Consider the following 17,346-nt stretch of genomic DNA (forward strand, 5'->3'; position numbering starts at 1 on the left):
AGCTTGCCCTGAATGTGGTACACAGGCTGCCCTGGAGGCCTGGCTCCTTCCCTAGGTCCACTGCTCTGTCTCTATGGATAAGAGCACACTTAGGGACCTGCTCTCAGGGAAGCGCCAGGCCAGGGTTAACCTTCCCATGGCCCCTCTCTGTCTTCTCAGAGCCTTGTTCACTGTGGCTGTTTCTTTCAGGATGAATCTCACTTCCTCAAAAACATCAAGACTGCCCGCTGCCGAGCAGCTGTGCCCATCCTAAAGGTGAGTGCTGCTGAGAGGAGACTTGGGGCCCCCTGCACCTCAAAATCCATTGTATATGCGGAGTCTTAGGAGAGCCAGCTCAAGCCCCAGCCTGTGTCCTATGGACAGGACTCAGCCTCAACTCAGGACGTCTCCTAGGGCTTGAGTGCCTACTCCATTTTCCTTCCTGACATCTGGCTGAGGGCCCAGCAGTCCCGATGGTGACACAGGCCCAGGTGGGGCTGGACTCTAGGATCCTCCTCTGGCTTCCTGCCTGGACAGGGGAGAACCTACAGCAGCTTGTCCACCAGACAGCTCACAAGAAACGGAGTCACTATAGCAGAGATGTCAGGGTACCATGAGTGATGAATTACCCTACCAGGCTAGGGCCAAAGGGTGTGAGAAGTACCAGAGCTGAGCCAGGCCTTGTAAGCCAACCATGCCTCTGCTTAACAGGAGGGCCTGCTGCCCATGTTCCTTTCTGTGGGGGTCTCCACTGGCCTCTGAGCAGTTGGAGTGCTTTGGTAAGTGTAAGTTCTGGTTCAGAGCAGTTCAGGGCGGGATGTGTGGCATGGGTTTCAGTCTTCATCCACACGTCTGACATGCAGTTGGAGCTGAATGCACTTGTCCCAGCTCCACATCCCATTGATGCTTTTGCTTGTGTGTGTGTTATGTGTTGTGTTCCCCCATTCTTACAGGGAATAGGCCCCTAACTTTTTAAAATCTTTTTGTAGGGGTTTCTCTCTATAATTAGGGGAGGAGTATAAAAGTAGTGCTTTCTCTCAGGACAAGTTGGCTGTCTCTCAGAGATCTGACTTTGGAGGAATCCATTTTGGTTGGTGTTGACCAAGTAAACGCAAGTTGGTGTTTATCCTGCACTCTAGTAAGGCATCCCTTCTGTCACGCCAGCATTTTGAAACTGCAGCTTTTATTGCTTAGAAGAAGTTTTCATCCCAACACTTGGGAGGCTGAGACAGGAAGATCACAAGTTCTAGGCCAACCCGGCCTAAATAAACAAGAACGTCTCAAAACAAAACAAAAGAAAAAGCAGCTTTCACTTTTGCCTCAATTCTAGAGAACAGATTTGCTAAATGTTGATGAAGCATAGCATTTGAAAATTAATTTTCTTGCCTCACCACAAAACTTGCATAAAGTGGCTACTTATTTCAAATTTTAATATTTTAGGAATAACAAGTAACATGATAAACCGGGGATTTGGCTCAGTGGTTCCACCGCCTGCCTTGCAAGCACAAGGGCCTGAGTTCGATCCCCGGTACCCCCCCAAAAAAAAGTAACGTGATAAATCTTCCAAGGTAAGGATATGTCATGTGCTCCAGTATGAAAAACGAGTCTTTTGCTTTAAAATCTTGGCTCTCAGATGCTACCTATAAATACTGACATGGTGATTGCCACTGATGGACACACAATGATCTGTCTTTCTAGGGGGGAGTGACTCATCTTTGAGAGATTTTAATATGTTTTTCTTAGAAAAGTGTGAGTAGTCCTTAGTACTGTGGTTTCAATTTTATGGCCATAACTGAAATCAAATCTGTACCTGTGATTATTTAGACAAAAGAAATTACACAGTAGATTGTATCATTAGAGTTGGAGCACATGGAACTGCATAGTGGGTTCTGAAACAGGTACCTCCCAGCCAGGCCTGTGGAAACAGCGTAGACATCTAATACTGTGGGCATATTTCAGAGTGACATGTTAAAAACAAATCTTTAAACTGCTGTATCTTTACTTTGCATTGGCTGTAGCACTTGGGTACATTAACATTTTAAAATAGGATTGGTGATTATGGCCCATTGAAGTTACGCTCTTCTGTAATGTTCTGTAACTTCATATAATGTGGGGCAATGGCAAGAGCGGGGTGTGGCATTTGACACTCTTCTATCACCTCCCTCTGCTCTGTATTTGTCTAGATTGGACTTGCTCAACCTTGGCACTGTTGACGTTTTGGTTGGTTCTTTGTCGTAGGGCTGTCCTGTGCATGTAGAGTATTTAGCAGTATACTTGGATACTATTAGTATCCTTAGATACCTATTAGATGCCAGTAGTACTGTCAGTGTCAACAATCAGAATTGTCCCCAGATGTTGCCAAACATTCTCTGTGCAGACAGATCACTCCCCACTCACATTGAGAACCACATTGGGTCTAAATAAGTAAATGGATCTGAGTGCTTTTTCATTAGGAAAATATTTGAGAGGAAGTAAAATAGGTATTTGAAAAGCCACCATGGTCCTGTCCTAGCTGTGCCCTCGGTCACAGCACTGGGGTACACTCTGGGATAGGGAGCAATTTGAGCAAGGCAGCAAGATGGTTGCAGGGTTCTCCTGCGGACCAAGTGCAGAATGGGATAATTGGTTCAGCAACAAACAGAAGAAACTACTGAGGTAGCTGAAATTTGCAGAATGCCTAGGGAAAAAAGGTGGACATGAGCAAAGTAAATTTGGAGGTTATAAAGCCGTGGGTAATAACTGAGTGACAGAAATCCTTGGATTTGAAGGTGATGTTGTGATTGAGTTCATATTCAGCCAGCTGGAAGTGGAGAATCTAGATTCCAAAATGATGCACATCAACCTGACTGGGTTTTTGAATGGGGAAAATGCTGAAGAATTTGTGGGAGAACTGTAGCCCCTGCTGTTAAGTGCACAAGAAAACATCGCTGGAATCCCCTCTGCTTTCCTAGAACTAAAGAAAGAAAATATAAAACAGACTGATTGAACAAGAAAAACTGGCATTGAACGAAACAAAAAGATGAAGACAAAGATAAAAGGGGTAAGGAAGAAAGCACAAGCACAAAGACCTGAGTTCCATCCTCGGTACCAAAAAAAAGAAAAAGCAGAGAAAAAGGGGAGAGGTCTCAAAGCCCAAGAAGACACAAATTCAGATATCTTTCTAGAGAATGATCTTCCCCTGTCAGGAGAAAGAAAGCACAGTCATTCTCAATCTCCCTGTTACAGAACCAAGAGCCACAGTCCTTCCCCTGCTCCAGCAAACAAAGAAAAAACTCCAGAGCCCTCTGACCCTTCATTGAAAGTAAAAGAGCCCTCAATACAAGTGGCTTCATCTACTAGTGACATCCTGAAAGTTCCCAAGCCGGAACCCATGCCAGAACCTAAAGAACCTTTGGGAAAAAATTCAAAAAAGGAAAGGAAAAGCAGAACATTGGTATCACCCCCAAAGAAGGCAATCCCCATCTCCAAAAACCAGGCCATTAGAAGAATCTCCAGAACTCTGGAACCTAAAAAGACCGGAAAGGCTGCCTCACCATGTCCACAGTCTGTAAGGATTTCCTCCTTTCCATCTGTCTCTGGATCTCCTGAGACAGCTGCCAAAAAGTCCCTACTGCCTCTATCCTCTGTCCAGTCTCAGTCACCCTCTACAACTGGTCACCAGTGGTGCCAGTGGGAAAGGCTAAAAGGCCAACACCAAGTCCTATCACCAGCCAGGAACTTGGATCAAGAAAGAGGTGGGAAGAAAAAGGATAAGAAACACGAGAAGGAAAAGGCCGTGACTGCAGCAACCATATTAGCACAGGAAGACTCCAAAGCCGGTGCAGAGCCCAAAGGAGATTGCAAATGAAGCTGAAGATAATTGATGACTTGGAGAAGCACCTGCAGTAAGAGCCTCTGAGATCCATGCTGGAGGCTCAAGTGCCCCCAGTCATTGGTGGAAATGTTTGTTAGGGTGTGTAAATTTTATTTGGTTTGTACTCAGTTCCATTTCAAAATTGTTAAAATGTGTTTGAGCTTTAGACTATAACATTTGTTGTAATAATTGCTAGGTTGAAATCACCATATAAAGGGGGGGGCGTGGATTTACATTGCAAAGGGTGTCCAGAGTATATTAGTGACATTCATTAACAGCTGACATCAATTCATTTAGAGTAAAATATTGTAAACCAAAAACAACCCCCCCTTTTTTTTTAAGGAAAAAAGGGGTTTAAGAAACTCGAAATAAGGACTAAAATGTATAATAAAATGGGAAGAAAATGTTCAAATGGGAAGGGAAACAAGGGAAGGGGAATGGAAGGAGGGGAAAAGAAAAAAGTGAAAATAGAATGGAAAAGGGGAAACAAAGCTTTTGTCTGTGGGGGTTGTGGGGAGGAGGGAATGGGAGAAAAAGAGGCGGGATATATTATGTACAGGTGCAAACTCCCATGATGAGGGTTATCATGTGATTCTATCCTGTTCTGGGTTTCGCCCAGCTCTTTTACCTTTATTAAAGCAGTTCAAATAGATAAGTTCAAAGGTTACAAAAGAGTAGGCAGTGAAAAATACATCTTTCTCCTACCTTAGGTTCCCTAGTCCCTTGTCTCTCTCCCCAACGCCAGCCATAGTTGTCAGGTATTTTTGTTTGGTCCTATAAAATATCCCACTCCTGTGTAGGTATAAATGTGTGTTTCTTTCTTCCTTCCAGAGGGTTCTACGACAACTATTTCATACCTACCTTTTTCCCCTTAATGACACATCTTGAAAATCATTACATGTCATTCCAAATGACTCTATCTCATTCTCACAATAGAATTCTGTTGAAGAAAGCCATCAAAATATATATTCTGTGATCCTTTTTGATGAATTTGTAGCCAAATTGTAGCTCTTCCATACAACATTTCAGTGACCATCTTTTAACATGATATAGACGCCAGGAGCAGAAGATCTAGTTCCTGTGCATCTGTACGAAATGGTTCTTTGCCTTTTGCAGGCCAGAAGGGACAGGGGTGTCAGCCAGCAAGTTTTGATTTCTACCCTGGTGTGATGAGACTGCAGAAGGCCCATTGTCTGGCCATTCTGGTTTATTTTCTCATGTTCATTACAGAGTCAGGCTGTAAAAGGAAATTATTGGAGTCTGATACTTAAGGAAAAAAAATCTACCTTATTTTTTAATTTTAGTGTGTATGTTGTCTTAATAATACCCATGCACAAGTGGTTTGCTTACCTTAAAGCTCTGAATGACTTCACTTTAATCCGTGATTATCTCACAGTTTGCTCTGTTCTCGTTATAGAAACTTGGTGTTTTAAATCAGCACAGCTATAGTTACAGCCTTCATTTTACCTGTCTTCCCCAAGGGACTGCCTTATACATGACACCACAGTTTTATTGATAACGGCGTGATACCTGCTTAGCTTGAGAGCACTGTGTTTCATGCGGGTCAGTTTAGTAATGTCAGTACCCTTCAGACTTTTAATACGAGCAAGGACATAAAAGGTGCCATTTATATGCCATATGCTGGCCTAACCAGAGTCAGAAAGGCCATTTACCAGCTATCAGAGTGGTAGGTGGCCATCAGCCGGTACTAGGGGCAGCCCTGGTAAACAGTGGCCATAATGAAGCCATTTGTCTTGGTTTGATCTTGCTTGACATAGGAAGATCCACTTGGAACATTGTGGTTTTTGTTTTCTGTTTTGAGACAGGGTCTTACTGTGTTATTCACAGTAGTCTTGAACTCTTAAGCAGAAATGATCCACTTGCCTCAACCTCCCAAGTAGCTGGGACTATAGGTGTATGCCACCACACCTGGCATGCGGCGCTGTGAGGAACAGAGCCTCCATCTTCCCTCATCGCCTTCCTGTGTAGTGAGCTTTCCCCTGTCTGCAGGCCTTCAGTTCACCTGCAGGTATTGACTTCTATTTCTTCCTGTGGTTTCTGCGTTTATCCTCTTGATCTGGGTGCTTTTGGTTCCTTGTTCTGAGCTAATGCTGGCTGCTCTCCTTATTTTTGAAGATTCTTTTATGACTTCTGAACTAGTTAGAATTTAATAGCTTCAATGTCCTTGCCTCTTCAGGATTAAGGAGTATGTGTGGTGTGGACAAGGTCTTCTCTGAGATGTTATCTGCCTTCTACGTGTCCTACTTCTAAATTGAGTATATTGTATAGACTTTAGAGTTATCATTAGAATAATATAGGTATAAGAGTGAGACTGAGCTGTGGGTGATACATGTTGTACCTAATCAGAATAATTTAGTAAAGCACATTATTGATTGGGGGCCTAGGGGTACAATGGAAAGTGATAAAAACATTTTTTTGGCAGTACTAGGGACTAGATCCAGGCCCTTTGCACTGAAGCTACATCCCTAGTCCTTTCATATTTTTTATTTTGAATCAGAGTCTCAATAAGTTATCCAGGCCAGGTTGAACTTCGTGATCCTCCTACCTCAGCATCCCAGAGTGCTGGGATTACAGACAGATGTGCACCACCACACCTGACTAGCAATGAAAAACTTCTGCTTCTTATGTGAACTTAACTTCAGTTCTTTTCTCCACCATAGCACATTCTGTGGGCTCCTACTATAACCTATGTGTGTGTCATCTACTTCAAATGACTGCATCAGATTGTACCTGGCAAATCTTATATACCAGTTTTCTTGCTACCTACCTGTTCTGAATTTTAGCTTTCTGGGTGCTGTCTTCTTTCCTTAACCAGGGGAGTTAAGTGTAAAGTGTTCCGTTTAATGTTGATATATGTGGTTTTTTTGGCATTTATATTTTCCTGGATAGGGAACTTCTCAGAGGTGGAGACAGATACATCATGTAAATGGTTTGTGGCCTAGCATAGATTGCAGGTTTCATGAAATAACAGTGATGACAATGTAAATGTGTGCGAATTGAGCAGGGAAAAGTCTAAATCATTCCTTAACGGAAGAGAGGCCCTTCTGGTTTATTCTCAAAGCTGACCTTTTTCTTTTTCTATAATGCTGTCTTGGCTTTTAACATCCACAAATGTCCATTTGTACCAATCCCACACTTTAGGGAAGTGTATAGGAGACCTGAGTAAGTGTAACTCCATCTTGTAAACGTCCTACAGAAGACCCAGGAGTTAATTTCAATCACCTGGTTCATGAACCAGTTTTGCCTAGACTCCATCTCCAGGCAAACAGACACAAGGAGTGGGTTGGGAATGATGGGCAGATTTTCTCTTTTGGTGGAACTTATCATCTTGCCTTTTTGCTGAAATGGTCTTAAGCTGCAGAGAGAGATACTACAGACATCATTCAAGAAGCACATTGTTATTTTAATGAGTCTGCATTAAACCCTACAGGAAATTAGTAAGTTTGGGTAATGGAACTGTAGAAAATTACAGCTGGAAAAATTCATAGCTCTCCTGCCAAAATGGAATTAGGCATTGGCAGTGGCTGAGAGGGCCAAATTTTGGAATCGTATATATTGGGTATTTACAAGGAATCATCTTCCCACTGTTACATCTTTATTTTAATGGGGAGTGTATCCATGTGAAAACCTAGTTTCCTTCCCAAGGAGATTTAGTTCATGCGACTGCCTTCTATTACTTTCATTAACTCAAGGTTATAGTGGTTAACAGTCTGTTTCTAGATAACTGATCTCCACAGAGGGTCTCTTCCCAGAGCTGAAGTGGATTTCCCTCCAGTAATTTGTAGCCTCATCCTCTTCCCATCTTACTCAGAGATAAGGTATTTGGGTCTGATCTTCTTGGATCGAGTTGGTATCAGGCTAGGTAGCAAAGAGTTTGTCATTGGAATTGACCAGCTATCTATGTCTATACTACCCTCTGCTTATCAGGCTGCTACAGACCTGGGCTGATTTTAGGCTAATGAATCTAGGTCCCACTACTTAAAGTCTTTATTAACTGCAAGATACGCTTGACTCAGGAATCTGTAAACTTGAACCATGATGAAGTTAGTGAAGACTCTTTTTTTTTCTCCCTTAGAGAAAATTAAATGGAAGCTTATACATGGGCAATCCCTGGTACTTCCTCCTGGTTTTTATAGTGTACTTATCTGATAGTAAATTCAACTTGGATATTGGAAATCTGCTCTGCCAGAACTTTAGACTATTGCTCTTTCTGCTACTTCCTGTTCCAGTGGCGGATTCTTTTGAGTTTACTCCATGTTCCCTGTGACAGGAAATAGCTTCCTTCTGAATTTTCCTCAGCAAATAGTGAATATTTGTTGATTACTTTGTGCCACCCACAAAGTGCTGGAGTAAATAAAGGGAACCCAGCCCAGTCCTTGGTCTTAGGAAGCTGGTGGTTGAGAGAAAGAGACAGAAAAAGGAATTCAGCGTAGTATGTTAAGTGCTATGATGACAGCAAGGAAGAATTAAAGAAAAGGAGCTGACTTTGAACTGCTCACATTGGCAACATGATTTGGTTCTTGGAACACAGTTCTTTGCTCTGCTCATAATAACCTCTCCTAGAGATTCCAGGATGTCAGTCACACAGAGTTCTAGAGTGAGACAGCTCTGGCATCTTTGGAATCTCAATCTACCCTTGTTTTGGAGATGTTTGAACTTGAGAACCACCAGCCCTGAAAGTGCCCAAGAAGAGAAAGGTGGGATCCTACTGAATTCTGGGGTATTTGTCTAGTTCTGGGGCGATCCAGCTTCTACCTCACTGGCACAGTTTCCTCCTTGGTTCAGAGCAGGACTGTTTGTCTTCTAGGTTGCCAAGAGGGTGATCTTGCTGTCGGGCACGCCAGCCATGTCCCGGCCTGTGGAGCTCTACACACAGATCATCGCAGTCAAGCCAACCTTCTTCCCTCAGTTTCATGCCTTTGGACTTCGCTACTGTGATGCCAAACGGGTACTTCTCTCCTCCCTCCCTAACCTACCTGTCCCTCACCCTGATGTTGACACCTTTCTCTTCCTTTTCTTTAGCCATGGTGTCAGCCAAGGAACAGGGGCCAAGCAACAGGATGAGATTTTAGTTCATGTTTGCCCCTGACTTTGACCTTGGAGTATTCTGGCTAAAGGGCAAAACAAAACTGTTCTGTTTTAGTCATAACATCTATTGTGCTGCCTCGTCACCATTATCCAGGAAAGGGGCCAGCGGCTGACACAAGTGTGTGAGCTCCGAGAGCTGGTAGCCCTTCCCTAAGCTAACAGTTTCTGCACAAAACACAGTGCTCGGGCTATAGAAGGAAAGTCCAAGCTAGACGCTGGCTCCTGAAAAGGCCCTGAGGTGAACTAGATGGGAGGCCCTAAGCAGAGTCAAGAAAGCAGGTGAAGTAGTGAAGGTTGCTTGGCATCGGAGGGATATGAAGTAAAAGTAAAAAAATCCTCTGTGCAAAAAAGGCAGAGGAGTCTGTGAGCAGGTAGCATAGGGCAAGTGATCAGAGATGCCTCAGGAGCACTTTTCTCAGTGGGCCTTTGCTCGTGAGTGGTGACTCATGGTGGATCCCCGCCTGGTCACTAGGCTGGAGCCTCTGACCCATGAGTTACTTCATGGAGACAGTGCCATTGGAGCAGGTGCCTCTGGACGTGCAGTCGTCACAGCTTCACTTCTCCACAGATGGCAAGGGGAGCTCTAGAAACAGAAGTTCGATACACTCAATACCTCCATTTGTAAAACCTCACGAACCTTAGTGATGCAAAGGTTTTGTGATCAAATCACAAATATGTCAGTCCCGTATTTGCCTCAGAGATGGTGTACTCAAAAGCCATTTGTGAGGAAAAAGCACTGCTATGCTATTCATGAGTGCATTTGTAAAATACTTTTTAAAAAGAAAAAAAAAGCTCAGATTTTAAAAATATGCACTCACACGTAAACTAAGTACAGTACTTATGATGTAGATTGTAGTGTTTTGAAAAGTTCATTACAAACAGTTTTTTAGCTGGTTGTTGAAGCAGGAACTGTCTCAGTTGTTTAGTGTGTTTAACAGTCGTACACTTCAGCTGGGTGTGGTGATATACAGCTATAGTCCCAGCTACTGTGGCAGCTAAGGCTGGAGGGTGCTTGAGCCCAGGAGTTAGAAAACAGCCTGGGCAAAGCAGTGAGATACCTTCAGGCACACTAAAAAGCCATGCCCTTCTCCGACAAAGTCTGTGACTGTGTTAGTTTCCATTGTAGTGGAACAAGGCCTGAGATAAACAGCTTACAGGAAAGAGGTTTTATTTTGGTTTCCGGTTTCAGAGGTTTCAGCCCCTGGTCTATTGGCTTCATTATTTGGGCCTGAGGCAAGGCAAGGTGGATCATCCTGGCAGCAGGAGCATGAGGAGGAGGAGGAGGAGGAGGCTGCTAATCTCGTCTTGGTGGGTGTGGGGAGACTAGAGAGAGTGAAAATGAGCTGCAGGGCTTCTTCCTTCTTAGCTTTTTTTTCCTGTCTGGGTCTCTACCCTATTAAATGGTGCCTTCCACATTCAGGGCAGGTCTTCCTTGCAGTTGGCTATCCTACATACCAGTCATCTCTGGAAACACCCTCCCAGATACCCTCAGAGGTATGTTTACTAATTTCCTAGGTGTTTCTTAATCTAGGCAAATTGACTATCAAGATTAGCTATCACAGTGGTTTATTTGATTCCTCTTGGATCAATCCAGATTACATTGGTTATTACAGTTTTTATGTGTGGTTTGTGATTTGTACCTCTTCCTGTTCCTTTATGAGGAGGATCTGTTCCTCGACTTGCTGGTCTTGGGTTAGTGATGAGAGAGGCTAAAGGTAGAATTCATTTTGCTGCTCCCCAGACTGCCCCTTCTTGTCTTCCCAGCATCAGCCTGCCCCTTCCGGTCTCTGACACCAGAAACCGAGACATCGTGACCTCCCCTTTGCCCTCTTTCACTTTGCACCCTTGTTTCTACCCACATCTCAGAAAGCAAAAACTGTTCTTTCATCATTCCCTTCCTGCCACTTAGCCCAGGGCCTGGGACAAGGTATGTTTATAATAAAAGCTTATCATATTATGATTATTCCAAAGTCTAATTTAAAATCTTCACTATGATTAAGAATTTAACCTACAAGATTAAGAGGTAGCAATATTAAATTTAGAAGAAGAATGGTATCCAAATTTATTGTATGCACTTGTTCCTAGCTTTTTTTTTTTTTTTTTTTGGTACTGGGGATCGAACTCGGGTCCTTGTGCTTTTGAGGCAGGTGGCGGAGCCAGTAAGCTAAATCCCTGGCTCCCTAGCATTTTTTTTTAATGCAGCTCAAAGGGCAGGATGCTTTTCTATTTGTTTTGATGTGCTTCATGCATGAAGAGAAGCCACCAAAGAGAGCAGGCACCCTGTACCACTTTCACTTGCTGCCATACAGCTATCTACAGACATTTGCTGAGAACTTCAGGTCAATTTCAGAATTATTTTTTTAAAAAGAGATAACTTTGAGTAATTTTATTTCTTCACTTTTGACTGCCTCTTTCTATCCTCAATTCAGCAAAGGCCTACGGGACACCTACCCTGACCCCATCATTGTGCTAGGCACAATGTCCTGAAGTGTCCTAAAGTGAGCAAGCCCAGCTCTTCCCCTCTGGGTGCTGACAGTTACCAAGGGAGAGGGAGGGCAGCAGGAAAGGAAGGAGCATGAAATGCTAGGCAGCAGACATACTCACTGGCTTACAGGTGCTCCACAAAACCATGCAGATCAGCCCTGTTTTCGTCAAGATTATTGATGAAGGATAGAGTTTACTTTAGTCATTTATTTTGCATTTCTGGGTGTCAGACCCAGGGTCTTATGCATGCTAGGCAAGTGGTCCACCACTGAGCTACACCACCAACCAAGGTTTTGATTTTAATTCTGGCATCTTCTTCTCTAGCTGTGTGACAGGGAATAGGCCTTTAAGCTTACTGTCTCCCTGGAGGCTCTGGTGAGTGAGGCATGTTCATGAGTGACTGCCTGAGCCCTAGTCCTCGAGGCATCTCTTGTTTCAGCCAGAGTGGCAGAAGCTGCCATTCTAGGTTCCTCCTGCTAACCCCAACTCCCATTAACAACAGCAGCACTGCTGTTGCTGTTGCTACATCCACCTTGGTTGCATTGCTGTAATCCATAATGAGAAACAAAAGTTTTTAAGTCCTTCTAAATCTCATTAAAAAAAAGACATCACTGACATCGTTTATCACACAGTGCAGTGAACTCTGTAGGGTACATCTTGGAGAAGACTAATTTCTGAATTTAGTATGCAAGAGTAGTCCCACACACCAAGTTGTGTTTTTTTTGTTTTTTGTTTTTTGTTTTGTTTTTTAATAAAACAAGTGCCAACTCTCTTTACTTTTTGCAGTTATAGCTATAAAGGTTAGTGAAAGCTTGTAAAATGTCATGGTATTTGGTTTTGTTCGTTTCGTGCCTGGCTTTCCTCTCTTCCTTTTTCTTCTTTGTTTCTCTGGGATATTTCTCCTTGTAAAGTCACTTGTACTTCTCTGAATGAAGCCAGAATGGGGATGAGCAGAGAATCGTGCCTACAGCTCACGGCCTGTCTTGCCTCACCTTAGCTTCAGTGGGGCTGGGACTACTCGGGCTCCTCCAACCTTGGAGAGCTGAAGCTGCTGCTGGAGGAGGCTATCATGCTGCGACGCCTCAAATCTGAGGTCCTTTCCCAGCTGCCAGCCAAACAACGCAAGATGGTGGTGGTCGCCCCGGGACGAATCAGCACCAAGGCCAGAGCCAGTCTTGATGCCGCAGCCAAGGAAATGACCAGAGACAAAACTGTGAGTGTGGGACTGGGACAGGTTTGGGCACAGATATGTCCACCGTTTTTCCTTACTGAAAGACGCTCTATGCTGTGACCTCTAAACTTGCCTTTCTGTCACCTTCTCCACTTGAAGCTAGCTCAGTTTATTTCTCAGCCAATCAGATCTGTTTTGAAAATCTCTTATTAACTTGGGTTTTATACTTGTTTGAATTGTTCATGGATCATCAGAAAAATAACCCCAGGGAGGGGCCAGGGACTTGGCTCAGTGGCTCTACCACCTGCCTCACAAGTGCAAGGTCCCAAGTTTGATCCCCGGTACCAAAAATTAATAAATAAATAAATAACCCCAGGGAAAGAGTGGGATGATAAATCCTTCTGAGAAAGTAGAAATACACATTTCAAGAATGCCTCAGTACAGTAATAGTTGTTAGCCAATTAGTCCTGTACTATTCAAGATACACGTTAACCCTCTAACCACCCCGTGTTATTTGCATTAGTCAGAATTACAAATGAACTTTTCTATAACAGAGTAGAGTTTTCAAACCCTCTTAATCTTTTGAATTCTTATTACAACTCTTTATGATTGGCAGGGGAGGTTGGTACTCCTGTTGAATGAGAGGGAAACTGAGGCTCACAGAAATCAACAGTTACCCAGGGTCTCATGTCTGCTGTCTGGCAGAGCTGAGACTAGAAGCAAGTCTTTTGCACCTATAATTCAGGGCACTTTCCTATGGTGGTTTTCTCTTTTCAAAACACTTTTGTTTTGTACTTGTCTTTAGTGTTATACCATCCCAAGTGCTATGATGTATACACCAATTCCATTTCTTTCCTCTTCAAATAAAACCATGTAATTTTTGTTGGCAAGAAAATAACAATCAATGATAATACCACATTGTAGGGACTTGCTATTACCCCATATAAAGAAATAGACATGAGATATCACCCTTTTGTCATGAGATGACAAAATAAGAATGCCAAGAGACAAACTGTGTGATGTTCTTAATGTTCTTTTACCATGCCATGAATAAGACTAACTGGCAACTTTGAAGATATATATATAGTCTGGATGGTTGCAAAGTAATAAGCAGGCATAATTTCTTTCATGGAGTTTTCAAGGGGAGAATATAGAATGGAGTTTGAGAATTATATTTCAGGAGAACCAGGGTGCTCTGTCACTAAAATCTATCTTGATTGTCCTTTTCTGATTTCTAGAGATTAAAACTCAGGGAAGGGGGCTGGTAGTATATGCAATAGTATATAGTCTGGATGGTTGCAAAGTAATAAGCAGGCATAATTTCTTTCATGGAGTTTTCAAGGGGAGAATATAGAATGGAGTTTGAGAATTATATTTCAGGAGAACCAGGGTGCTCTGTCACTAAAATCTATCTTGATTGTCCTTTTCTGATTTCTAGAGATTAAAACTCAGGGAAGGGGGCTGGTAGTATATGCAATAGTAGAGTTTTTGACAGGCCTGTATGAAACGTTGGATTCTGAAAACAAACGAAAAACAAAACAGGAAAAAGAAAAAAAATAGTGTATGGAAATTTTTCTAAATTTTAAGTTTTTCCTTATAACTTTCCTTTAACCTTTAATGGCTCTGACTTTTGACTATCAGTGAACACCATCCACCAAGAAAACCAATGAACAAGTACAGCAGATACAATATTAAAGGAAGAAATTCAGACATGCCATATTTTTAGATGGAAAGATCTGAATATTTATAAAACACTATGCTTCCTTTGCTAGTAAGATTGATCCTTGTGTATGAGAGAAGGAAGAAAGTCTGTCTCACCCTCTCCTTTACGTCACCTACCTTTTGAGTCAGTTTGAGAGCAGCCAGTGAAGATGGCTGAAAAGCAATCAGTAAGCCTTTGAGTTGAGAAGAAAAATTATACTAAGTGTTAGGAAATGACTGAATTGTGTGGCATAGCCAAGAAGAAAGAGAACGATAGAAATGGAAACATTGGAGATTTTATACTTAGTGCAGCAAAGCCTGGAAGCATTGTAAAAACTTCTACTATCTTAGAAACTTTTTCAAGTTAGGTGAGTGACTTTTATCCAAAAATAATTTCAGATGCAGCCAAGGTTTGATTTCACAGTTTATTCGAGATAAACCATGAAAATTAGCAATGGGGGATGTTTTAGAACTTTAGCTATACAAATCTCTCAAATTTGGGGGAATATTTTGGTATTTCTGTATCCAGAGAAGGGAGCTACAACCTGCCTTAGAGCTGGAAAAATGCATAAGGACAGTGCCACTTGCCCAGAGTCCTATATGTTGTATGATTAGCATCCTTGTCATATAAACACCCTGGAGTCTCCACTCTGTTTGGCAGCTTGTGAAAATAAAGCTGAAGATACAGTATAATTCTTCAAGAATCCAGCTGGGAAAGAGCCCAGAGCTCATCTCAGCCCAGTACTTGAGAGTTGCTACCTGCTTTCAGGGAGTCTTAGGCAAATTAAGCATTTATGCCTGAAAGGTGGAAATTGAGCTGGGCCAGATGGCCTTCAGTGTAATCCTGGGGCCAGATACTAAGTTCTTTTAGATATTAAGTCCTGGAAAACTTGATGCCCTTTCATGTTCTTTAATAGAAATTCATTTTTGTAGTATAGAATCCAAATAGAAAATGAATTAGGGCCATCAAAACTTCATTGTCTGGGCCATCAGAACTTTCCTACTTTAAAGCTCCCAAGGGCTGGGTATATAGCTCAGCAATGCAGTGCCTGCCTGGCAAGTGTGAGGCCCTGAATATGATTCCTGGTACCGAAATCAATCAATCAAGCAAGCAAGCAAGCAAGCTCCCAAGACAGTGCATTTCTAAGCTATGAATCTGATGAGGAGCATTGCTCTAACTTTATTCAGACCGGGGAGCCACCTCCCTGGGGGTAGAATTAGAGGACCATGGATGCCCCCTCTAACCTTCCTTGATCAGCTATGAAGTACTGTGTCGAAAGAGTTGAAATACAGAGTCATATTTTTAGGTTTAAGTCAAATAAGGAGGCCCTGTGTCTCCACAGAAAGCACCTTACCTCCCAGCTTTTATAGTTACTTTTTAGCCCCCATTTTGCTGCAGTTCTGCACATCATGGTGGCCTTGCCAGGCAACGCTGACCTGCCTGTCAAGAACTGATCCTTTCTTTGTCCTTTCACACCTTTCCATCTGGAGGAAAAGTTTGGAAAAAGGCTTTAAATCACAGTAGCCAAGGTGAAGCCGCCAATTTATAAAATGCAATGTTATAATAAAAGCTTTGTCTCATTTTTCAGCTGAAATAATAGGTATCTCCTCTCAGGCTAAGGAAGGCAGACTGTAATCATCTTTTGTCTAAAGCCATTTTTTGATCAGCAAGACCAGAAGCAGAAAAATGAAGCAAATCCATGCAGACTTCCTGGTGATAATATCAGCTCACCCTTGTCATTTGATATCCATTCAAATTTTCAACCTAGAAAAGTAAATTTGAAGAGTTCAGTGGATCTAATTTAATAAAAAGTGTAGGAGGCAGGAACAAAGAATGCAGGTTATTTAAAATTTCCTGGCCATAGCTGACAAAAGAAGTGACATCATTAATGGATAATATTATATCTACTCAGTTTAGGAAAGAGTTTTTTTTTTCTTTTTAAGGTGAAACTATTGATTTCTCACACACTAAAAAACACTGGGGGGTGCGGTTTGGGATATAGTTCTGTGGTCAAGCACTTGCCTAGCATGCAGAAGGCCCTGCATTTGATACCCAGCACTGCAAAATAATTAATAATAATAATGATGATACAATAGATGTCTATACTACAAGAAATGACTACTGTATAAAATTTGAAAAATAAGCCTGGTGTGGTGGCTCACACCTGTAATCCCAGCCCTTCGAAGACTGAAGCAGGAGGATCACTGTGAGTTTAAGGCTAGACTGGGCTACATAGTGAGTTCAAGGCCAGCCTTAACTACAGATTGAGACCTTGTCTCAAAAAAGAAAAGAGAAAGAAAGTACTCTTGGGAGTGCTACAAGTTTTGGTCCTGCCATTAAGTAGCCTGGTGACACATAAGGTCACTTGACTTTTTGTCTCAGTTTCCTCGTGGATGCAGATGGGATACTAGTGTCTTCCTCATAGCAGTGTTGGTTATTAAATGAATTAAATGTATGCATGTTTCTTAGAACCCTGCCTAGCCAATGGTATGTGGTGTACAAAAGTTAACTGTTATTTTAATGACTATATTATTTAAAAAGATGTTTTATACCACATAATTTTGGCATATCACATTTGAGGGTTTTCCTATAGTACTTATGTATGTATATTTTGCTCTAAAATATATTTCTATGTTAGGCATGGTAGTGCACTCCTGTAATCCTAGTACTCTGGGAGGCTGAGGCAGGAAGATTGCAGATTTTAGCCCAGCTTGGGCAATTTATTGACTTAGTGAGATCCTGTCTTAAAAAATAAAAGGGCTTGGAAGTAGCTCAGTGCAAGGGCCCTAGGTTCAATCCTTGTGCAACAAAATGTATGTGATGTCTATGCATATATATGTGTGTGTGTGTGTGTATAAATAAATATTTTATATAAAAATATATGCCTGTATCAAACTAAATGTTTAGATATAAAACATTTATGTATATAACAAACTATATATTTTTATTTTTGGTTTTGGGTTTTTTTGGTACCAGGGATTGAACTCAGGACCTTGCTCTTTTGAGGCAGACAGCGGTACCACTGAGCTAAATCTCTGGCCCCATATA

General features: G+C 42.2%; 1 protein-coding gene across 4 annotated transcripts in view; it reads left to right on the forward strand.

Annotated features, from left to right (window-relative positions):
- Smarcal1 (SWI/SNF related, matrix associated, actin dependent regulator of chromatin, subfamily a like 1) overlaps positions 1-17,346 on the forward strand; it is a 59,860-nt gene that overhangs the window by 23,163 nt on the left and 19,351 nt on the right. For all 4 annotated transcript variants that reach the window (XM_010611947.2, XM_010611948.2, XM_010611951.3 and 1 more), the window contains exons 9-11: positions 190-255; positions 8,661-8,801; positions 12,423-12,638. In XM_010611947.2, the coding sequence (XP_010610249.1) occupies positions 190-255; positions 8,661-8,801; positions 12,423-12,638 (423 nt within the window). The remainder of the gene's footprint in view (positions 1-189; positions 256-8,660; positions 8,802-12,422; positions 12,639-17,346) is intronic.

This window comes from Fukomys damarensis, unplaced genomic scaffold, assembly GCF_012274545.1.
Source record: "Fukomys damarensis isolate Sample0158 unplaced genomic scaffold, DMR_v1.0_HiC HiC_scaffold_16, whole genome shotgun sequence".
NCBI lineage: Eukaryota > Metazoa > Chordata > Mammalia > Rodentia > Bathyergidae > Fukomys > Fukomys damarensis.